The sequence below is a fragment of the Lagopus muta genome, chromosome 1 (assembly GCF_023343835.1).
Source record: "Lagopus muta isolate bLagMut1 chromosome 1, bLagMut1 primary, whole genome shotgun sequence".
NCBI classification, from domain to species: domain Eukaryota; kingdom Metazoa; phylum Chordata; class Aves; order Galliformes; family Phasianidae; genus Lagopus; species Lagopus muta.
Window position 1 is genome coordinate 39893043 of NC_064433.1, and position 25860 is coordinate 39918902.

Consider the following 25860-nt stretch of genomic DNA (forward strand, 5'->3'; position numbering starts at 1 on the left):
GACAACAGAACAATGTTACAAGGACACTGTATAACATGCTTTTGCACTTTCCAAAAGTTCAGTCATTCAGAGATCCCAACTGGCACTTTGCATTCAATAGCATCTATACCTTATTGTTTGTTCTTCTCACTTGGAGAAAGCACTTCCATTGACAAGTCCACTAAATTTAACTTGCTGCTGGGCTTGGACACATCTGTCCTCAGATTTTTATGTTCATCTGGATCAGTAGCTTGTAGTTATTCTGTATAAAATCTTTGATTTCTTGAAATGCTCGGATGCACAGAGTCATATTCATGGTATTCACTGGTATGTTTTCAAATATCTAAGTGCTTTTTTTTGTTGTTGTTGTTGAAAAAGTGCTATCAAGGCTGATTTTATAAACCATTAAGGTTTCTTGGAAGTGAACATAGCAGCTAGTGGGTAGAGGTCACGAAAAATAAGGGTTAAAAAGTTAGTATCATCGAGATCATCATAAGTAATAACAAGAACTAAAAAAGGAATGGTGAAATACAGTTCTGTTAGATTTAAACCATGGCATGTACATCTGAGAATTTTTCTCATCCTCAAGGCATAATTTGTATGCTGAAGCAAAAGAAAAAGCAGTGTATGAAAACTTTGTAATGTCTAGTCACCAATATATGTAATTCGTATTATTCTGTTATATTCATCTTATTCAAAATAGGAATGAGAGCACCGGCTGTAGGATGAAATGGGCAAGTGATAAATTAAGAAGAAATAAAGCATGAAAGTCCACACTTGAATGATTTTACTCAAAAGTGACTGGAATAGTTTTGGAATACAAGCACATTATTTCTATTTTAGGAGCAGCATATATTCTGAAACTGGAGTTGAAAACCTGCCCTCAGCTGCAACTGATAGAAGTCTGGGAAAGAGTTCTATACATCTCAGAGTATGGCGCCGGCTCTCTTGTAGTACTTTTCATGAGGGTTGTGCTGATGACTATTGCTGGAGAAAGGACACTGAGTGAACGAGAACTCTGGTCTTGGTTCTTCTAGAAACAACACAGGATTTTTCCTCAGCTGAAAAAGTAACGCTTACTCTAGACCAGAAGAACGTTTACAAGCTTGAAAGTTACGCAGCTGCAGCACGGAAAGACAGAAGCCTAACTTCCAGCTGTTTATGCTCGCATTAAACCACAATGCTACATTTCTCTGGGAGCAGCTGGAAAATGGGAAATTTTCCAGGTCCAGAAATGGGCACTGTGGGATTATACACTTGAGAATATTTGCCTATACGTTATGTCTGGGGTCACTCTCCCATCTCTAGAAAAACAAAAGGATTGTAAAGATAAACCATTTCTTAATGTATCAGCCTAGAAAACTCCTGCTTTATATCAGTTCAGTTGCATATGACATAAAATAAAGTGTTTTTCAGTTTCTTTAAGTAAATAGTGCAGATATGAATTTTATTCTCATCTAGATGGCTTCTTTAAAACTCATCTAAAAACATTTGTGCTTCTTTCTCCCTTAAACTACTAGTAAAAGAAACCCTGTCTTGTGTCTTACTACCATTTCAATTACAAATTAGATTTAAAAAAATCAGTCTGGTAAACAAAGATCACAGGAAAAGTAGCATTTTAGATATTTCATACATATCTGCTACTGTGCTAAGACAGAACAGATTTCTTTTTTATTTTATTCTGTTCTCAACAAAAGTAATTCTTCTCACTTCTCTTACTGCAGTGTTTGACAAGACAAATAACGACTAGCAACAAAGAAATCCTTTTCTGTATCTTCTAAAATAGATTGAAACATTGATTTTATTGTTACCTTAAATTGTTACTGATCTTACAGTCCTACCTGTCATAGTTCTGTAATATGAAAGTCAAAAATTAAATTATCAAGGATGTATTAAAACAGTAAGTACCTATTAATATATGTTTCAATTTCAAGCATGACTAGGTTATAAATAATCTATTTCACCAGTTGAAATAGTGAAATTAGAAGTAGGTAGTCCTATTTTTTTAGTGGCAAATGTATGCATTAGTAAGTCTAATTCAGGTTATTTGAGATCTTATGTAATCATTTGTTTTGGAAGTCAGATGATCAACTTTCAGACTTAGATGCAGCTTCCCAAATAATCTTCACTGATCCTTATAAAGTATGCAGAAGTTTCTATTTGCATGGAAATAAAACTAACATCTGCCCATGCACAGTACTATCTTTAAAGACTTAATCTGAGCATTTATAACTATACAGACATGTTTGACTTTAGGGGAAAAAAAAAAACAAATGTGTTTCTTTTGAAAAGCATTTTTTTTTAACAATTCACTAAATGCCTCCTCAAATCCTCCCATATTATCCAAATGTCTCTGAAGGGAATCTATAAACTATACTTCAGATACACTGTTCACTGTAAGCTAATAACTGTGTGATGCAGATGTGGCCAAAAGTAGTAAGAGCTCACATTGAAGATGGATCACTGGAGTTACAAAAAATAAATAGACTTTTTTTTTTTTTTTCTTTTAATATAGGAGATGGTTAAATTTAGATTATAACCAAGAACCTAAGTAGAACTAGATGGGAAGGAAAATGACCTACAGAATTTAACTAAATATTCTGTAAAACAGGGTAAGGAAGAAGTGAAACAGGCCAATTATTTTTTTCTTCATGTATACAATATTAAAATTTTAAATATGTATTGGCTAATGAAATATGAGCTAGTTGCTATCAGCTACACATCACAACTCAAATATTAGTCAGATATCAGATCGGATCTGAACGTCTACAAATTACTGAAAAATAAGAAATGCTCTATCTTAAAATATGTTGTTATTGTTGGAATGCTTCTTGTGCCAAGGTTTTACTGCTAGTGACAAATGAATTAAACTGGACAACTATAGCTATGTAGTGTCTGTTACTTGAAAAGTACTGTCCACTAGGTTTTTTTGACCAAAGATGTATAACAATGTGCTTGTGCTCCATTTATATGAAACAGAATTCATCTTTCACCTTCAGAAAATACAAATTTGTTTACCATTTCATAGAGTTTTGGGCCTTCCATTGTTAATACAGAATTTGATATTAAGCAAAGTATAATACACAGACTTGGTGTATAGACAACAATTTCCATCTTTAAATTATACTTCTATACATGGCAATTTTATCCATCAGTTCTAAAGAAAGAATAGTCTTCTCTGGGTATATGAGAAAATTCACTTTCTGAATTTTTCTTGGAGTATCCAGTGCCTAAACAGCGTTTGCCATTACAACAGCAAAAAATATAAACATTCTAATTTTGCTTTGCAGAGTCGAATGCTCTTATGAGCTTTGTTTTGATAGTAAGATTATCAAGGAACACTTTTGATGTGGGTACATTCCAAATAATCACATCAACTAGGAAAGGTAAAAATTGATGATTGCAAATAGCCCTGCCCAAATAATATGTCTTCTGGAAGTTCCATTATATTCATTCCTCCTTCCCTAAAGCAGTGTGTTGTCCAAAGATTCCAGCAGTAAATGCAATCATTCCAAAGAGTACTGCATTTTCATGAAGATATCCTACCTTCTGGATAACCCATGAAAATACAGAAGTAGGATGCTATTCAGGCAGAAGAGTAAGCTCCATAAGAATAATAGTCACGGAGGCTGTTCTAGGAGGGGGATGAATTTCTGTTTATAAAACAGTAGAGAAGGTTTTGTGTATCTTGTTTAACCATGTAATGTAATTATTTGATAAGGGATGGAACTTCAGTACCCAACATCTAATGCAGAAATGAAGAGAATAGATACATAGACTATCACTTGGACAACTTGTTTTTTAAAGACTAGCTCTATCTAGTAGTTAGAAATACTAAATCATTACTTTTGAAACAAATAAGTGGAGAAACTTCTATACTGACTTCCATAAACAACAGGGCTTTATATCCTGTGTAGATTGCCTTTCACTCTCTCCTTTTTATTATGAAGTATCACATATCTATTTGTTCATTACCTTTTCATTATTACTTTTTCCCTTTATTATTAGTCATTAGCAATCGTAAATCTCAGTTGTTTCACAGTTTATTATTGTTTTCACCAATTCAGTTTTAGCTCCTAGCATAAAGAACTACACACGTATCATCATTCAAATTCCTTTTCAGTGTTTGCTTCTGCTTAGAATCTCAACAAACAAACAAACAAACAAGCAAGCAAACACCCTCATAAAAGAAAAAGACAGATCTGCAATTTTGGTTACTTTATAATTTCAAATAAATCAACCTCCAGTGGAGGAACTCAGTGTAAGTCCCCAATATTTATTTAATATAAAGTATCTGTTTTGATAGATGATTAGCTATCATAACAAATTGCCTGTCATGGTATTATTCTTACAGCTCATGCAGTATTGCTAAAAAATGCAATAAGCCATCAATAATTAAAAAAATAGAAACGACAAATACAAAAAGCAAAGCCCAGAGAACATAATCTGATTACAACTAGGAATTAAAAAAAAAAAAAGAACTTAAAGGATAAGGTATACTCAGCAAATAATGATTTTAGAGCAGATTCTTGAGTAGACTGGAAAAATGTTATATAAAGTAAACAAAGATTATTCTGTTTAGTGGCACATATCTTCTATCCATGAAAATTCAGACACTTGGGAACCACATGAAAGATGCATATTCAACAAGAAAATTTGTTTTCTTCAGAGACAGTAGAAAAATTTTACTGAGTTCAGTGAGAACTAAATTAAATGTAGTTTGAGAAAAAAAAAAGTCTCTGACTTCCTCCGATATTTTTAAGCAAATATTTGTTAATACAGAATGACAGCCTGAATAAGGCACTTCTAAAAGCTGATTCTTAGATATGTGTGTTTTCTTTGTTTTTAATAGAGAAATTATTATTGAAGGAATGTGTGTTCTCACAAAGCTACACTTTTGTCTTGAGTTTCTGTTTTGAAGTGTTCTTCTTGGATGATTTCTCACTCTGTGCCATCCACTTTCAAGGTCACAAGCAAAAAGCATCCCATTGGAGTTAAGCTTTATTAAATTATTTTTTCTAGTTTTTCTTCACCATTACTATAGCTGTTACGAAAACTACAGTGCCTATAGTTTTCATGGCAACAGCCCCATTTATAAATTGGATATGTTTATATATCTATTATATTATCTATTCTGTTGACCAATATAATTTTATTGTTTTCCCACATTTAGTCATGTGTCTTTTAAGCACTGAGATAATGTGGCATCAGTAGTTAGTGCAGAAGTTGATGCGATTAGTTTAAGCTAAAATAATTGATAACAATGTTTACGAAGCAGATTTAGAGTGAAATGGAAATACACAGTTTTACTGTTAGCTTCATGCATTCATCACATGCTCCTCCTCCTCTAAATATTTGTGTTTCTGTTTTCTTTCTTGAATAAAAGCACGTTCATCTGCTGGACTGTCACATCAGTCTTCTTCAGTCATCCAAATTTCTATTACAAAGTCCACAGCTTTTACATAAAGTCTACTGTTTACACACTTGCAATATAGTACTGGATACACAGAACAAGTGCAAGGAAATAAACATACTTGAAATGAATTCAAGTAATTTTTTGTATGTATAGATGTCTGTTTGATTGTGCTATTTTAGAGGTATGCTAACAGGTTTTAAAAAAAGACAGACTAAAGGGGAGCCAACTAAAGCACTTTCCTAATTATCCCAGTGCTAGAGCCAAACTGTGTTCTGGCAGATAGTATTATTTAGGGGTCATCAACCATAAAAAAATGGTATTTAATACCATGCAAACAAGTTTTATTTGCTTCTATGTGGGAAAAGAACAGATACTGGTACATGTTCTATAGGTAATGGAGGAAAGTAACACTTAAATCTCCCCTAAGCTTTTATTGCTTTAAAAAACAGAAGAACTGATTATTCATTCAAACATGCAGGATGCCATTGGCAGTATTACATGTTCTTTGACAAAGCCAGAAATAGATGAAATTGGGAGAAAGGCCATTATTCCATCCTCATCACAAGAAACCAAGCTATTTTAAGAAGAATGTTATAGGTCAATCTATTATTTCTACCTGAGCAGTAACACCTGAAATTGCTCAGCAAGTGTGTAGTCTTAAATGGATAAAAACTATTTTCAATTGTTTAACAATTTGCCTATTTCTTCTGGTGTGTAATTTTATATCTATGTTACTATATATGCACACACATTTGAACAGAAAAGGAACAGAAAAAAAAGGAGACTCAGAATAAGTCCCCACTGACTTCCTTCATCCTTCCCATCCCCAACAGTGAAACATTCATTGTTCATCAGTATTGGAAGAAACTGCAAGGCTATCAACAAACTTCTCTAATCACAATGCTATTAAAGCTTAATATTGATCAAATTATATAAACTGGTTCAATAAAACAAGGTCATTACATTTCCCTCTTTGGATTTTCCCTTCCATCTTGACTCCAGTCAGCATTTCCAAATTAGTGATATCTTGTTAGATGAAATAAAACCTTAGTGACTACCAGTGTATTTCTATTGCAGATTTTATGACTGATTTAGTGTAACTAACAATTAGAGCTTAGCCAAAATCTGATAGGTGCTACAAGAGATCAAATTACTGCAGCGCTTTTTTTTTAAGCACTGCAGATCCACACTCCAAAGAAAGCTATGTCCAGAAAGAACAGATTTTCAAACTGTGCTAAAGATGTTATTTAGGAGAAAATCAAAAAAAAAAAAAAAAAAAAAAGTATTTCAGTTACTTATAGCAACATCTTGAGCAGTTGATGTTTAATTAGAACCAGGTGTTTACATCTCCACCAGAGAGATTCAGTGGGATCAGAGTGCGCATTAAACTGTTGGAAACAAAATAAATAATGAGTAAAAAACTAGAGTCCTCTCCATTTTGCTTATCAAGATTTTAAAAAAACAAAACACTTTAATTCTTTAAAATTGTATGTTTCCCTGTGTGTTGTAGGGATTCTTGGTAAAAATATTTTAACTAAAATTTTAAAGAAAGTCATATAGAAATATGCAAGTAAACTGTTCTTCTGTACATTTTATATTAGACGGTCCTTCATAAGTTAAAGATTTCCATTAAGTATTTTAATCATAGAATCACAGAATCACCAAGGTTGGAAAAGACCCACAGCATCACCCAGTGCAACCACCCATCTGTCGCCACTAGTTCTCACTAAACCATGTCCCTCGACACAATGTCCAAACGTTCCTTGAACACCTCTGGGGTCGGTGACTCCACCACCTCCCTGGGCAGGCATTCCAGTGCCTGAACACTCTTTCAGAAAAGCAGTATTTCCTAACGTCCAGCCTGAATCTCCCCTGGCACAGCTTGAAGCCATTCCCTCTAGTTCTACCACCACTTACATGAGAGAAGAGGCTGACCCCAGCTCACTACAACCTCCCTTCAGGCAATTATAGAAAGCAATAAGGTCTCCCCTGAGCCTCCTCTTCTCCAGACTGAACATTCCCAGCTCCTTCAGCCGCTCCTCACAAGGTCTGTGCTCCAGATCCCTCACCAGCTTTGTGGCCCTTCTTTGAACATGCTCCAGGGCCTCAATGTCTTTCTTGCAGTGAGGGGCCCAAAACTGAGCACAGTATTTGACGTGCAGCCTCACCAGAGCTGAGTACAGGGGCACAATCACTGCCCTGCTTCTGCTGGCAACACCGTTCCTGATGCAAGCCAGGATGCCATTGGCCTTCCTGGCCTTCTGGGCACTCTGCTGGCTCATGTTCAGCCGAGCATCAATCAATATCCCCAGGTCCATTTCCTCTCACAGTCTTCCATCTATTCTGCCCCAAGGCTGCAGCATTGCCTGGGTTTGTTGTGGCCAAGTGAAGAATTTGGTCTTGTTGAACTTCATCCCATTGGCTTTCCATTTATTTTACCACATAAAAGGTAAACATTTGTTAGCTAGTTGCCATTAACAGAGTTTGCTGTCACTGTACAATTTCTCAGAAGTGGATGCTATCTCAGAAATAGATTAATACGTGTTTCAGTAACACACTTTTGGCAGGCCTGAATAGCAAGCCCTGATTTGCAGGGGTTTTACACCATTTCACTTCCAGCAGTCTCTCCCCGTATCTTAGATCTATTTAGACCACTGTAGTTTTAAGATGTCCATTTAAAATCAACTTCTTTCATATCCATGCACAGAATACACATCACATACATTTATCTAAAAGTTAGCCAGCCAAACTAGTCATTAATGAACATACAAACTGAACTGCTCCTTCTGATGGGCCAATTTCTCCTTGTTTTTGTGTATTCTATATATTTAACATTGAAAGCTTAACTTTTAGACAGCTTTATTACTTGCGACAAAATGTATGGTTAAAGAAAGACATAGTTTAGGTGCAGATTCTGATAATTAGAACATGCAAATTTTACAGCCATGTAAAGAAAATACTAAATAAAGTATATTCTTTACTAAAGAAAATACTTAAAATAAATTCTCCGTGAAATTAGAATGTAGATCCTCTGCATATTAATCCAGAAATTGTCCAGTAAAGAACAACAAAACACACATTAAGGGAATATACTTAAATAAATTGTTCAATTAGAACTATGCATTCCTTAAATCAACAGAAACCGTGCTCCAATGTATTTTTCCACTTGAAAACATCAAAACACATTCAGCACTGCGTAAAATTTACATCATCTTTGTATCTTCTCAAAAAAAGGATTTCTTATTCAATGATTGAAGAAAATCAATTCATTTCCATAAATATTTTAACACTAGTCAATGAATGTGGGCCATGCATTCCATTTTTCCATTAATTGGAAAAATACTTAACCCATGAAATTTGTTTTATGGTTGTGATGATCACAGGCCTTTCAGCCTTGTAACAGTATTTGTCTAAAATTTATCGGACTTGGAAGTGTATTTTCTTTACCACTATTATAAATAAAATTGCTCATCTTACAAAATAAGCACAAAACTTTCAGAAAATTTGATTTTTATATTAAAGTTTAAAATGTTAGATTCAATATTTTATTTTTAATCAAAGAACTTTAAAATAATTTTGTATTCAATTAAAATTATACAAACATTTGGCATGAAACCAAGCCACTGCATTAAAAAATTTAGTTTAGAATTAACTTTCTCAGAATCATTAATAATATAATTTTGATATAAGTTCAGATTCAAACTGAAAGTAACTCAAAAGATGTTACAAGTTTATAATAACATTTTGATAATGAGTCAAATGACATCTAGCTAAATTCCCAGTGCTGGGCAAAAGAAGGAGAATGACTTTGACAATCATCAAGATCTATTTCAGTATCCTAAAGTCTTCTAGAGTGGTCTCAGAACTGTTCATCTTGCACAGACACAGATCTGCTCCAGTGTTAACCCTTTCTCTGATAACAAAATACTGAAGAGGCAATGGAAACAAACTGAAAATCAGAAGGTTCCATTTGAATATCAGGAACAATTTTTTTCTGACAGGATGAACAAATACTGGCATAGGTTGCCCAAAGATATTGTGCACTCTCCATTCTAGGGAATAACCAGAAGGCTGGACATGGGCCTGGTTGAGGACCATGTAGAGCAGATGGGTCAGACAGGGTGACCTCCAGAGGCTCCTTCCATTCTTAACTACTCTGAGATTCTGTGATTCTTTGAATATAAGGCTAATTTCTAAATAAATCGCTGAGCCATTGCATTATTAATGAACAAAATGCATACATTTGACTTGAGAAAGTGATGGCCTCTGTATATCTTCATACAAACATTACCTCAGCATCTTCCATACCATGAAACTTATTTTCAAAAAGTAAAAGAAAAAATAAAAGAGGCATGAAACAAATCTAATACAGTACTGTTTATCAGAGCACAACACTGGTTATTACTGTAACTCTTACGTTTTGTTATGTCTTTCAGTGTCGTAAGTTATATTTTTTCTGTGTTTGGTTACAGGCCAACTAATACTGGTGAAATTTTCCAGAGGATTTAGTTTAGATAAGATTATGGTGAAATTTGCTTGAGAAAGTAGCTGAACATTTTCCTCTTTCCACCACTCAGAACAGAACTTACAGTTTCTAACTACATTTAGTATATTTTCAATTTGATATAGCATTTGTTTATACTACAGAAAAATAAATATTTTTACTTCAATAAAATAATAGCATAATGTTAAATATTTAGATCATATGCTTCCCCATTAGAGTTATAGTGTATTTCATTATTTTAATTTTACTTTTTTTTTTTTGCTGAACTCAAGTCATGATCTAAGTACAATAAATTCTTGTTGTAGGGTAACATGCAATGCAGATTCATCTATACTTCCCTTAGAGTCTTCAGTTAACAATGGAAAGAAAGCCTTGCAAAGAGTGAGTAACACCGTTTGTGAAGCAGATTCCAAATACGCGCACAAAACTTCTCAACTCAATTGTACAACCATGTAACTCTAATAGTTTTAGTAAGTCTATTCAGACTCACATTTCATTTTACAATTCTGACTTATCTCACATAATCTCTCAACTGTGAAGTTTGAAAAAAAAAAAGCAACAGGAAGAGATATTCTCGGTAATGTTCAAAGTTAACCAAAGGCACTGCTTTATATAATGTCTTCAACAGCAGCTTCCTCTTGGAAACAGTTTGAGTTGGTCCTTCCTTTCTTTGTCTGAGAAAGATGGATTCTGAATGTCATTTCTAGATAATTCAAGATCATTTTCTGATGAGTGATGTGTCCGTACTCATGGCAGCTTATATTAATCTGTTCCTCCATCAACATTATTTTTAGCTTAAAACATTTCACTCATTTTACCTAGTCTTTCCATCTTAACGTCTCTCCAACAAAATTCACGTAATCAGTCATATTCCCTCTCAACTTAGTTCTCCCCAGAAAAAAAGAAAACTTCAATTAGTCTTTTCATGCAGAAGCTATTGCCTCTTTGCTCTACCAGTCTTTTCCTGAATCCCTTCTAACCTGAGATGACCTCGCAGTCACTACTGAGCCAATACTATGACATTAAGTTTCAAACCAGCCCTCGGTTCAATTGCATTAATACTTTTCTTTTACAGTGTGAAATATTTTACCTAATACGCTTCCAAATTATACTTGTCTTATTTAAACTTACTTCCCACTGGTTGCCTACTATCATAACATGTATCTTCCCTCTTTACTACTGTTAACTAAAAGGCCAAACAGAGCATAATTTTTTAACTGCTACTACCATACTCCTACTTGTGCTCAATTAACAAAAATTGATCCCAAAACATATTCTCAATGAGCTACTTCTACTAGCCTCTTTCCATCATGTCAATGTCTACCCTAAGTGATATTTTTTTCCTCTCACTCTTTTCATCTTATATCTTAACTGTAGTAATTGAAGTGTGGCCATTTCAGAAGATAGCTACTATAGGGATAGCTAGTTTGTTGTTGATTAGACAGTGAGCACCCCACAGTCAAGTCTGCAAATTACACCAAACTGTGTGGTGCAGTCAACACACTGGAGAGATTCTTTATTTTTGGGGCACTGGAACAGATTTCCCAGAGCTGTAAATGCCCCATCCCTGGAAGTACTCAAGGCCAGGTTGGATGGGGCCACAGGCAATCTGATCTAGTGGGAAGTGCCCCTACCTGTAGCAGAAGATTTGGAACTGTATGATCTTTAAGGTGCCTTCCAACTCCAATTCTTATATGATTGTACAGATTTCATAGTTCCATACTCACACATTATTAAATCCCGTATCAAAAAGTGATGTCAAGTTATTCTCTGTAAAGATAATCTTGGTAAACCCTTGTAATACTTTTAAGTTAGCTATTCAAATTATTAGTTTTTCCTCCAAAATAAGATTTAAAGACTTTTCTGTTATTATGGTTACTCTAATGGTTTTGTAATTGCCTGCTCATTTTTCCCTCCTTCCTTAAGCATAGCAGTTCATAAGATTATGACAGCTAATATAATAGAAATAAAAATTATTTCAATTATAGCAAAATATAACATAGCAACTATATTTTTCTGATTCACATTTGAAAGTAACAGCTAACTATACATTGCTCTGTTGCAGTACAGAACAGTATACAAACCTAGAGCCATTTAAACTGGTATTTTGCATTGTGGCTACTGCTTTAACAGCTGAAGCTCTAACAGCACAAACTAATACACCAACTTTCATACTTAATATCATTAATTATTTCCAATCAGACAGAATTTTTCAGTTGTTTGTTTACACTTCCATCTTTTGTATGGGTTCCTTTTTTTCAGATTCTATTTATGAATATTCAATGATTTTTATAGATAATATTATCAACTACTTCTTGATAAACAAAATCAGTACCCTAACCAAAAAAGTATTGGAGTGTAACTTTGTCGATATATATATATATAAATACTTTTTAGATGCAAAGTACTATGTAAATAATCATGTTTGGAAAATGACTTAAGAAATCAAAAGCTAAAAGGAACATATTCAGATAAAGCAAGACTCATTTGATGTCAGATTGTAACTAAATAGTCCTCAGTACTTGTGTATTCTTCTAAATTGAGTGAACACAGAAACATTAATGATCAGACACCTGCTTGTCCTCAATGAGAAAGCTCATTATAGGCTTAGCAATGAGTGCCTGCGTGCTATGCAATGCACAGAATGGGAGGATTCACAAATACAGAACCTATTCTTTAGATCTGTAGCAAGAACTCTTGGAATAAAGGATCTCTGCTGCTTTTGCTTTTTTTTTTTTTTTTTTTTTTTAACATTTTTCTATGAAGAGACATCTGTAGAAAAGGTCTACTGCCTACAAATTAGAAAAAAACAAAACCAAAACCAAACTGATTTTCCTGTATATCAGGATCATTGCTGCTCATTTTTGTTTGACCTAAGTGAAGTGCAGCCAATACTTCTTGCTTGAGAATAATGCTTGGGGTGCAAAACCAGAACTTGAAATGATTACAATCTCTCTTTTTAAGCCCATCCCAATATTTTCAATATTCTTAAGCAGCTGTTTCTGTTTCCAGACCCAGAGGATGCCTTTTTCCTTTTCTGTCTTTAATGATTTTCTTACTGATTTGATTAATCCTCACCACCTCCTTCTTCTAATCACAAAGCTTCCTCTCTCTTCCTTTCTCTCTTGCCCTTTTATAACAAGTACACAACTCTCCCCAGACAAGTATGCCCGGGCTCTCCTGGTTACAAGTAGATCCTCTAGCAAGTGATAGATGGACAATGCAAAGAAATTAATATTGAGAAAAATGCTTTTTGACATGTGGTATATTTCCAACCTCAGGATAGATATACTGGCTGAACTAAGATGTATTTTTACATTTAATTCTAATATATTGAAAGCTAATTTTATTCTGGAATAAAATGCTGAAATATAATATCATAGTAGTAACTGAAATAATGCATTTTCAGTTCCTAAAAAAAAAGGACAGAAAGTTATTTTAGAAAATGGTACTCCTACAACTATTTTTAAAGGGAATGAAAAGATAACATTTGGTTTTTGGGTTTTGTGCAATACCTTATTTAACTTTTGTACACTAGTTTTATTTGCTCTAATGCTAGTTAGAAGTTCTTATCTGAGATAGAGTTTGTAGAAAAGTTTCTCATTCTCTTTTCTTTATTCCCCCATTAGATCTTTAGTTTAAATGACTCCTAATGTGTTGTAAATGCTAGAGCAACAGCCAAAAGAATCAGTAGCTCTGGGCCTTCATCCTGCTCTCGTTGAAGATAACAGCATTACTCCTGTTCATAACTTTGAAGAGAAAACAGGTCTCATGGAGAACAAGCTAAGTACTGTTACATCCATAGGAATTCTGCAGCCGACCTCAATGAGAGCAGAATTTGACCACAAGGAATATATACTGATTAGGGTTAAAGTCAGTGACATTAACCAGAAAACTGGTGAACCTGAACAGATCTTTATAAGCTACATACCTGAGGCAGTGCAGAGTTAAGCTGTCGCTGAAGGGAGTCTCTGTCATATATGACATCCTGTAGGCGTTGCTGCGCAAGTGACAAGCTTTCCTGTGTCTCCCGGAGAGTATCAAGGAGACGGTCCCTTTCATCCAGCATATTCACCATCAGCTGCTCAAAGTGAGAATCCGAGTCCGAGCCACTGCTCTGGGACCCCCGTTGACTCATCGGGGTGTCCTCATTTATCGTAGGCATCACTTCGCACATCATCTCTTTAAAAAATACAAATCAAGAAAAAGGTTTTCAGTAGGAAAAAAAAAAAGAGGAGATTTCATAAGAGGAATTAATTCTGTCACATGGACACAGTTATAGACTATATCATTGTCCCCTCATCTCAACTTTGTACTTTCAATATTAATCAGACGGTCAATACACAGCGATTAAATACCGCGAGTAATTCCCCACAACAAAGATATTGAATGTGTTTCCTAAAGTGAGGGAAGAGGGACTGGAAGGAGATGGAGGATAACACAGTATTTTAAATTATTAATAGCTTTGCAAAAAAAATACTCTTTTAAAATGACAGAAAAGACTTCTTCTGCAATTGCAGTCTCCTTCTCTTACTTAATGCCATTGCTGAATTGTTGGTATTGATGCCAATGGCTGTTAGTAATTGCTGGATTTTGTCCTGCTCTAGGCATTTCTACAGTACAGCTCAGGCTAACGATTGATCCAGTATCATGATGCCTTAACAATGCTAGGTTAATCTATTTTTTCTATCTAGTTATTCCCACCCTCGGGGAAAAATATTCTCTATTGAGCTTGTTCAGCAAGAGGTCAAGAACTAGAAACCTTCTGCTAATTATCATCTGCATGATATCTCGTGCAAATTGAGTTAGTAGGGAGAGAATCACTGTTGTTTGTTTCCTAAAAACTGTTCAAATCCATGCAAATAGTATCACTTTGTCCCATTCATCAATTATCAAAACTTCAGTTTGTATATAGTGAGGAGCTTATGCTATGAAGATGCACTCAGTAGATAGGGGAAAAAAAAATAAAAAAAATCCCCAAAATGGCTTTCAGAGCTCAGATTTTAAAAAAATAAATATTCAGATAAAAGATTGTGGTAGCAATAGATGGTATCTACTGGATAAACAGAAAGGCACCCGAAGAATCAGAAGTTGTTTTTCTAGTATGACTAAGTACAGCAGACAATTTTCACGTAGTTGAGCATTAATTTCTGAAAATTATTTTTTGAAAATTATTATTTGAAAGCCTTTTTGTCTCAGAAAGTGGGACAGAGGTGCTTCTCACCCATCTAGTGGAAGTTACAACCTTTTACTTAAGTGTTTGCTGTGGACCTTATAGACCTCAACTTTGTCTAAAATGCATGTTGTTGATGCACTTCCTTTGTTAGATGTGCCATCATATGAGAGGATCACAACTTTACACTCTCAGTACTATGACTGAATTGTTCTACATATTCTTAAATCTGGCCTGCTTTTTAAAGTAAGAAAATTGAATTTTTGACAGTAAAATCCATGAAAAGTAGTTACAGAATGTAACATAAAAACCTCCCATACACAAGAAATAAAAGGGCAAAGACACTACTTAGTTCATTAAAGGCAACTGTAACTCTTCCTACTTTTCCCACCATCACTAAACCAAAAGCAATTCTTGTGCTAACATTGCCATGATTTACTGGTAAAATAACAGCTTTTTTGGTCCCAACCACATTCAAAATGCTCATGTAAAATTTAACAATATTTTCATTTCTTCAGCAGATGTGATAACTAGCAAAATTAGCACCAAACATTGGTATTTCAGCATGAATTATCGGCTACTACCGCATAGCTTTCATAAGCAATATCTTCACTGCTGATCAGTCTTGATCCTCTGTCTGGAATGGTGGCAAGGTGAAAGTTATTTGTGGCTATTATTCACTTTTCACGTTAGCAATTAATTAGGTGCAAGAGAAGCAGATATTATCTTAGAAGGATAGATGCTGAAGCTCTTCGCATCTCCAGGTAAGTTTACTTTGGATTACCTGATTCAATGCTGAATTACTTCATTACTCATGAAGTTCAAAATTTTCTACCCCAGAAGTCTTTGCCTCTTTTAAACTATAGATTCCATTAGGAAGCACGTCTTTTCATAGAGATGACATTAACATATCAGTGCCTCCATCATCATAAACAACTACATGTTTAAAAACATTTGCACCACTACAAACTGATCTTCAGGTTACATGCCACACTCTTTTGAATACAGATAGTGTGTAATGGGAGGTACCACAGAGGTGGATACTGAATTCTGCAGCTTCACCAGCAGAATAAACTTCAACTTGCCTGCAGAAAAACAAAAGATTCTGGGAGTTCTTCCTGATGTAACTGCTTTGTCCACTGTCCACACAAATTTTGAGAAGTGGTACTACCAGCAGTACTTTGCCTGCATGATCCCTGTGCAGTGCTGTAGGGAGCACATTTCACACCTAGAGTGTCATCACCATCTGAAGTGCCTTCTCTCAGGTCCCACTTGGACTAACCACTTTGGGATGGTCAAGTTGACAATGCACAAGGAGAAAACTAAAACATCCAACGCCATCTACCCCTTTCTGTTAGATTGTAGTTTTTCAGTATGTACCATGTGTTCAGAGACTAAGGTCTCTGCATGCTTATTCTTCAAATGTAGATCAAGGACTGTAACTCAGATCATAACTCTATTTTTTCTACCCGAAGGTGGCCCATCACATACCGTGGAACATGTTTGCTGCCCCAGTGGATTTTCATAGATAAGCCCTTACATCCAATGTCCTTTATATGCAGATGAAAATTGTGGTCTGAATGGCAAAGTATGCACTACCACTGCCATTATGCAATGATGAACACAGTCCAATTTTCACACTTGCTGGAGTGTTGAGGTGAACAGCTAAGAAAATCTCTGTGCAGACAGTTGTTGCTACCTTAGTACCTTTTTCAAAATAAAATCTCCTACAGTAATCTTGGGGATATGGGAATTAACATATACACCTCCCTGTAAGCTGCTGTCTTTAGGGAGGGGAGCAGACAATGCAGCGTGCCTATTTTGAAAACCTGCACTGCACTTCCCTGAGTGGCACAAGTAACTTACTTGGGCTATGAGTAAGACCACAGATAAGGCAGGGAGCAGGTGGGCAGATCTTGATGTAGGCAGTCACTATTTGGAAGTTTTCTCCCACAGCTCAAAGTCCCAGGAGAATATTTAAAAGGTACAGCAGTTCTTGCATTCAGACTGGTAATGTACATTGCATTCTCACTGTTTGGAGATCAATGCCATTATTCCCCCAGAACTATATGCATCCTCTCCCTTTTCCTGTGCTCAGCTTAGAGGAAAATATAGAAAAGCAGGAGGCTAACCTTGGCCAGATCAGGAGTGCCATCAGGGTTAGAAAGACAGAATGTATTGATCTTGCAGTGGTGAAGAGGAAGGAAAAGGGGAGCCCTGCACATAGATCTTTTGCAGGAGCCAGCTGAAACAACTCTGAAGGGAATGTCCTTTGTTAGGGTGTTTCTACATCAATCAAGAAAGTGGTAAAAAAAAAAAATTCAAATAACTTCAGGTTTATCGTAGGGCTCCCAAAGATTTTCTGCATCTTTTCATTAAAGATATGCAGTGCTGTCCTAAATTACAATGATTTTTATCTTTTCATCTTTAGAAAAGCATTGTTTTCTTTTCTTTTCTTTAAAACAAACAAATGAATAAAACAACAACCCTTTATCTGGCATATATCACTCTTACACCTGCCAGTAAATGGGATGCTTTCAGTGTTCTGAGGCTGCTACCATTTAACACTGTTCCCCAAAACCTCTGGTCTTCTCCAGCACATGTTCAAGAACACAGCCATGCTCAAGCCCCAGTACCTCACTGCACTCTTTATTTAGATAGAAGAAAGAAATCAAAATAATAAGAATATTTGAAGGATTTTAAAAGGATGGAGGAAAAATGGAAAAAAAAAAGAAAAAATATACAACAAAATATAAGGCAGGTAAAGCAGAGAAAGGACATTAAACTAACACAAGTAAATAGAGAAGGAAGTTTCAGCAAACAGACTGATCACAATTTAGTAGTAGAAGATTGACAGCTAAGGACACACTGGAGGACACATATGCGTCTGGTTCTTTATATAGCAAGTGAATCACGTCAGGGAGTTGTATGAGTTTGTGAAGTTTCTAGCATCTTTGGATGGTGCCCATGTATTAGTCAACCCTCAGTTAACCACATGATGCTGTGGTTCACACATGGGGCCAGAACATTAATTTTAAGAGCAAGCTTCCAGTTTAATTATAGCTGAAAGGAATCTAGTTTGCACACACCAAAAGCACATAGAGAAACCACCACAATGCAGATAAAAACAGTTGAGCAATTCACATTAAAGCAAAAATAGTATTGCTATGAACAGTTAGGTCTGATAGTTTATGTGGTCACACCCTCAGTAATTTAAATCATATTTATAAATTTCCAACTGGGGAAGATTTTTTGAAACTTCTTATTTCCCTGCTAAGTAACTGAATTTTAAACCTCATTCTGGTAATTAAAAAACCCCAAACCTGAACAATTTTCCTTTCCAGTTTCATAATATAATAGAAATATTTTACAGACCGAAGACAAAAGGCATCACTGTAACTACCTGCTCTTTATGCACTAATCACAGACAGTAATTCTGAGATAAACATAGAATCATTATGGTTGGAAAGACCACTACGATCAACTACTCCAACCATCAACCCATGCCTATGATTGCTCTAGACCATGTATGTTACTGAGTGTGATATCTGCCATTTTTTTACAAACCGCCTTGATTGGTGACTCCATCACTTTCCTGGGCAACCTGTTTCACTACCTCACCATGTTCTGAGAATAATGTTTTGCTAATATCCAATTCAAGCCTCCCCAGGCGCAACTTAAGTTCATTACCTCTCATCCTATCTCTAGTTACCTGTGAAAAAGGGTCAACATAAACCTCATTACAATCTCATGTAGTTGTAGAGAGAGTAACATTTCCCCTGAGCTGCCTCTTCTCCACACTAAACAATTGCATCTCCCTCAGCTACTCCTCATAAGACTTGTGCTCCATACTCTTCACCAGCTTTGTTGCCCTTCTTTGGACACACTCCAGAGCCTCAATGTGTTTCTTGTAGTGAGGGGCCCAAAATGAACACCATACTCAAGGTGCAGCCTCACCAGTGCTCAGTAAAAAGGGATGATCCCCTCCCTACTCCTGCTGGCTGCATTATTTCTGATACAAGCCAGGATGCCATTGGCCTTCTCAGCCACCTTGGCACACTACTGGCTGTCAGCTAACACCCCCAGAACCTTTTGTGTTTGTGCAGCTTTCCAGTCACTCTGCTCCAAGACTGTACGGGATTTTGCAACCAAAATACAGGACTCGGCACTTGGTGTTGTGCCGTCATACAGCTGGACTCAGCCAATAGATCCAGCCTATCCAAACTCTCTGAAAGGCCTTTCTCTCCCCAGGCAGATCAATCCTTCCTCACAGATTGGTGTCATATACAAACGTACTGAGGGTCCCCTAGTCTAAATCATCAACAAAGCTATTAAACAGGGCTGGCCCCAATACTGATCCCTATGAATGACTGCTCATCAGCTGGATTTAACTCCATTCACCACCACTCTCTGGGCCCAGTTCTCCAATCAGTTTTTCACCCAGCCAAGGGTAAACCTGTCCAAGCCACAGGATGCCAGCTTCTGTGGGAAACAGTTAGAAGCTTTGCTAACATCTAGGTGGACTACATCCACAGCCTTTCCCTCATTCACTAAGCAGGTCACCTGGTTGTAGAAGCAGATAAATTGGACAAGCAGGACCTGTCTTTTATCAACCCATGCTGGCTATGTCTAGTCCCTGGTTGTTCCCACACATCCTGCATGATCACAGTCATGATAATCTGCTATCAATGTCCACCATCCAGTGGATTTAAGTTGTATCTTATATGAGAAGGATTTCAAACATTAAAAACATTAGGTGATTTTTCTAGCCAAATAGCCAAAAATAGTCATTCTGTCTTTGAAAAATATAAGAATTTTTCAACTGTATTTTTTGGGGGGAGGCACAGCCACATTCAAGTCTGCAATTCTCAAAGCCTCAGAATAATTGGCAGGCCCACTTCTAGATCTAATGTGCCACGTGTATTTTTGTGGCAGATCTGTGAGTTCAGATAAGTTTTGATATATCTAAGATACATTTGATCATACATAAAGGAATTAGTTTTTGTAGGGACAGGATGAAAGCATCCCGACTTACTGGATTTAGATTCAGTGAAGGGATACCAGATCCATGCATGCACAGCAGATATTTGTCTTAAGTATATATTTTATGTTAATCCATGAAGATTATCAATTCCACTCAGAACAGAACTCAGCAGGATATAGAGCATCATTAAATTCTCTTTTTACCTTCCAATCTTAATGGCTTCAAACATTGGTAGGCTGATAGATCTTGATTTTCTGAACCATGGCTCTTGAACAGATACGCTGATATCTGGCTATTCCTTATTTTCTCTTTGTGCTTAATAGCCAGTGTTTTGAGATCCTGTTCCCTTGCCAAACAATTGACTCCTATAACTATGAAATATTCAGAATTAAGTTTTCCAGCCTTCCACATTTCTGGATTGTTTTTGTACAACATAATAGGTTGTTAGTTTCTCATTTAAGATCATGTTCACACTGAAATTCAAATACAAAAAATATCTTCACCTAGTCTTCACAAGTATTTTAATACCTCCATTTGGTCTGCATGTGACAGCTGCTGCATTAGGATTCCTGCTTTTACAGTATAATATTCCTTTTAATAATCAATATATTCCAATCAAATACTACAAAACACATTTCTGATGAGTCCTATTAGTGAAAAAGAATTCAGAGCTGTCAGAAAATGGGGGATGAACAGTAATGTGCATGAAGCATCAGAATCCTTTCTCTAAAGCTTGCAAGGGAACACTAGATTGCATTATCACAACTCTAAATTGCAAAGTAAATTCTGTTATAATTTTCAGGCAACGTGATGCAATGTAAGCAAAGCTGGAGTGTATAAATATCTGCTTTAAACTTCAGACATGTAAAACAATCATAGAATTTTCTTTTTATTTTTCAAGCTTACTTCAGGCAATCTGATCTTATTCTGGCATTGCATTGAGCAAGGAGTTGGTGCAAACAATCTTTGCAGGTCCCTTCCACTCTGAATAATCCATGTTTCTGGATATATTCTGATTTTAATACACATTTAAATAAGGCTGAAGGAAAATACGAAATAAATCTTAAAAACAAACAAACACAAAACAACACAAAAAGAAACAAAAAACTGCACACTGTGGCTCATCTCATTGTATTCTTACAATAAAACCTTCTTGATTTTATTAGCATGGCCTGCCTTGTAGAGAATGTAGGACTCAATGTACTTAGAAGACCTCTACAAAAATTAAATAAAATTGCCATTAATAAATAAAAAATAAAGCTCAGCTATGCTTCAGTCACATTTTCAAAAATATAGAAAATACAGGTAATTGCTCTTTGGCAGAAAACATGCACAAGAAGAATAAACTGAAGTATTACAATGGATCATAAAACGCCTCATCTCAGAACAGTTTAAACTCAGAATTTCAGAAGTCTCATTCAAAAGCTTCTAATGATTCTACTTACATTCTGGCTTTATTTATCATTCAAGTATCTCAAACAAACAAACAAAAGCTTGAAGAAAGATAGTAATGCTTTACATCTTTTACCTGAATCATTGTAAAGCAAATAATGAAAAAGAAAAAAATTTAGAATATTGAAACACTGTTGAAGCCTAGGTAGGCAGGGGAACACCTATGTAAGCAATAGCAGTAGTTAATAGGTATACTCTCTTTTTTTTGAAATCACAAGAAATGGCAAATATAATAAATTATAAAATATTTTTCCCAAAATTGGAACATGATTTTTTTTTCTTATTCAGGGCTTTGCTACCTTGATGATGTTTACAATACATATAAAAGTATGAGGTACTCAGTATGTTTAGAAAGCTTTCTGACTGTGCCATTAAAGAGAAATCAATACATTAATAAGTATTCTCATCAGGAGAAAAAAAAAAAAAACAAAACACAAAAAAACAAGAGAAATAAAACAAAAAACCAAGAAACCTACCAAACTTCCTAACACTATTCTTTCTTAAAACAAACAAACAAACCCAAAACCACAAATAAAAATAAGAATCCTCTGGACAAAGAAATATGGCGTTACTTTCTTCTCAAAAGAAAAGGCTACCTGATGCTAAGTGGAATAAACTCAGAAGTTTGCAACCAGCTATCAGGAGCCAGCTTTGCAGCCTGAGTAAATTCCCACTGAAGTTATTTACTAAGGATTTCTGTGCCAACACTCTGTTCACATGGAGGGTAGAGAAAGACTACATTAGGCATCCCACTTAGTTTCCTGTCTTGATATCTCAAATCATGCCTAATTACATCAGCAGTGCCCAACCATCCATCTTGCAAATCCATGCAGCTCTGTGACAGTAAAGAACTGCATGCAGTTGCCCCCAGAAAAATGAGCCAGAAAAGAAGTCGGGGGAGGAATGGAAGGGGATAATGAAGATCTTCATTGAGCATCTTGTTACTCAAGAACAGTTGAGGAACAGGATAGAGAGCATCTTGTTCCTTCAGGGTATGACTGATGGTACACTGAGTTATATGCAAAGGTACACAGGCATTCCAGAAAGACTACTGAGGGAGTTAGAATTTGTTTCAGTGGCTATGCAGGGACTGCAAATAGTAGAATAAACTCCTCCACAAGACCACAGAGTTTGATGAAAACCAAATAAGCCTTCATGTAGATTATTCTGTGCAATACTTCTCTGGAGTTGGGAATGCAAAGAAGAAAAAGGAATGGAGGGAAAGGATGACAGATGTCTCATTAATACCTAAATGCATTACATATTTCTTATTCAAAGGAGAGAAGTGTGTTATTTCACAATAAAAAGCCTGACCTGCCTGACAAGCATCGTTAAGACTATGCTTGAATGATCCAAGTCAACCAAAAGAAGACTTTTAAAATGTGGTTTTCTTTAAAAATAAAAACCCCATTGATACTGAAATGATTATCTCTGCAGTAAAAAGTTTGCATTTTTTACCAGCTACTCTAAAAGTATTTATATATACTATATAATACTATATATACTTATATAATACACGTACTATTTGTTTTCGATCACTGGTATTTTACTGTTAATACACAAGCACTTTCTTACATTCTTTAGGAGACACAGAGCAGACATGACAACTCCCTTGCTCAGGAAGAACACCAAGTGCTCTAAACTCTGGGAGACTTAAGTAGGTAACTGAACTCACATAACACCTGACAACTATCTTGGTGACCTCTGAGAGGTTTTGAAGCAGAAGCAGGATACAGGCACATACATGCTCCCTAGAAAACAAGTGGCACTTCGGCAATGTAATATTCTTAGAATTCTTCTAATTGGAAGCAAATAAGCTCATTGAAACCTAAGGACTTATTTGAATAGTATTTCTAGACCTGAAATGATCAGGTGTCATAGCCATATATACACAATGGCAGCCTATGAGGCAGAGCATTAAAGTTCTCTAAGTACACTCTCTGCCTCATCTGTTGTATATCTACTACAAAATGTGTGGAAAAATCTATTCTAGGTTGACTGGTTCCTATTTTGGTCTTTTCTTCAATGATTTGCATAGAGGCTAATGCAAGAACTGCTTAAGTTTATGGCAACACTATCAGGAACCTCAATGAATTTGGATACATCTATAAAGATGGTTGAAAGTCACTAGTGTAGGCAAGCCATTAACCTGTCATCTTACTACCTCCAAAGAGGAGCATAAAAATCACAAATGTATGTTATGTTTGACCAGTGAGCCTGTCAAATGTTATTAGACCAGTGCCCACAATATTAAAAGAAATCATGAACCAGCATTTAACTGGTAAAAAACAACCATTGTTTGAAGTGATCTGTTTTGTGAGAGGGGAAAAGAATGTGGTTCACTGTCATTTCATGAAAGATTTTTCAGGTTGCAGCCAGTGTATAGTTAGGAGTGTGATGTTTCCATCAAGAGTGAACCAATTACTCAATTACAAATCTGCAGCTCAGTCATATCCAGATGAGTGAACGGACAAAAATTGCTGCCAATAGCACAGTACATGCCCACCCTTAGAGTTACTATATGAAGCATTACCAAATGAACTGATAGCAATCCTCATGTATCTTCTATCTACAGATGATGATAATCATGTATGAACGAGGTTTGAAAGTGCATCCCCAATACTGACTTTTTCTAAAACCACTTGAATTATCTGTGGTAATAGGCTATAAAAGTGGAAAATGACAAATTTGTCCTCTTTCTTCTCACTAGACCCCACCCTACTTGACATCTCTTGTCTCGTTTGTCCAAGAGTCTGGGAAATACTTAATTTTTAAAAAACGAATGCAGTAACAGACATCTCTACATTCTCATGTAGGCTGGGAGTAATTCACCAGCCAGACTTCCTTCAATGGGGCAAGCTCTGAAAATTAGAAGACACAATAACACTTGGCTTCTGCCTGACAAAGGCTCTTCGGCAAGCATGCATTTTGCTCACCTTGAAGGTTATAACCTCAGATGTGAATCTAATTTTATTCCTTCGTCTTTTTGTCCATAATTGGTTCTAAAAGCTTGTTTTTGTATACTCAGCTGCTGGGTTTGTACACCAAGGTTGAGGAGTCATTTCAAGTTACTTATAATTTTGTTGCAAGAAAGAGAAGTGGAAATTTAACTACCATATATTCTAGCCTGTCCATAGTGACATCAGCTTGAAAACTCATTTCATTGGATCATTCTGGATATTTTACATTTACACGCTGTTGGTATTATTTTTTCCCCAAATGGTTAAATACATACAGTGACTGATAAAACCTGTCCTTTCTATAATTATCACTTTTCAAAAATTCTCAGCAAGATTGCTCTAAAGCAGCACAGCGTAATTCCATAAGGAAAATCCTTCCTATTGTCTGAGTTGCATTACACACATATTCCTCCTCCTAGTTAACTCCTTACCTGCCAGCCTTCACTAAGCTATGATATCACCTTTAACAGAAGCATCCTGCACTTCTGCACAGGAGGGGTGATCATCAACAGCACCTTAAAGAAAGGACTCATTCCAACTATTTGCTCTTTAACATCCCTCTGGCCACACATCTCCCTCCATCACATATATATGTATATTAAGAAAAAAAAAAAAAAAGGAAAAAAAAGAAAAAAAAAAAAAAGAAGTTGACTTCATGATTTTTACTCTGAAATTCCCCAACTCCCATCACAGAAACACATTTAAATCATACAACACATGCAGCAAGAGGCAGACCGCAAGCTTTTTTGCATTTGCACCTCACCTCCCAGAGGGTGTGGGTGCTAAGAAGGGAACGTCTGGCTCAGAAATAAAGGGTTCGGTACCTAGTGTCTTTTATTTCGGCGTCTGCTATTGCACTTGATCAATAATAACCGCAGTCTGCACCGGCTCCGACCGGGGACTCACGCAGCCGAGCACTCCCGGACCATCTTCCTAGCAATGGTGACACCGGCGCTGCTCCGAGAAACCCCCAGCCCTCGCGCTCGTCCTCCGGCACGACAGGCTGCTCGGCACCTCAGCATTTTCTTCGGTCACTTCGTCAGCAGCCAGGAGGAGAAGCATCCATAGGAAAAATGGCATATTACAAATTTTGCTTTGAGAAGCAGAGCTCGGCTCAGACCATTGTCAGGAACAGGCGGGGGGGGAGCGGCTCTTAAAGCTCCAGCAACCTCTTTCAAGCAACAGCATCTTTGCAGCTGGAAGCGAGATAGCACGGGGGGGAGGGGCCGGGGCGAAAGCATCTTTCTTTTATTTCTCATCTTTTGTTACACTTAACGGAGCGATATCCGGCTGCTCGGGTTCTTCAGTAGCTCCCTGGCTAATTATGCCTCCGTGCGTGACTCAAGTCCACACGCACGCACGACTGCACGATCAGAAGCGAAGGCGGCGTCC

The 25860-nt window shown here is 36.2% G+C and overlaps 1 protein-coding gene across 5 annotated transcripts in view; it reads right to left on the reverse strand.

Moving 5' to 3' along the window:
- The window catches only part of PPFIA2 (PTPRF interacting protein alpha 2), a 288180-nt gene extending 262571 nt beyond the window's left edge, over positions 1-25609 (reverse strand). For 3 of the 5 annotated variants that reach the window (XM_048934182.1, XM_048934184.1, XM_048934181.1), the window contains exons 1-2: positions 25293-25609; positions 13831-14081 (exon numbers count right to left, since the gene is read on the reverse strand). In XM_048934182.1, coding sequence (XP_048790139.1) covers positions 13831-14079 — 249 coding nt within the window. In that variant the 5' untranslated portion in view covers positions 14080-14081; positions 25293-25609. The remainder of the gene's footprint in view (positions 1-13830; positions 14082-25292) is intronic. The other 2 variants (XM_048934186.1, XM_048934183.1) reach the window with 1 other exon arrangement.
- Between the last annotated feature and the right edge of the window lie 251 nt (positions 25610-25860).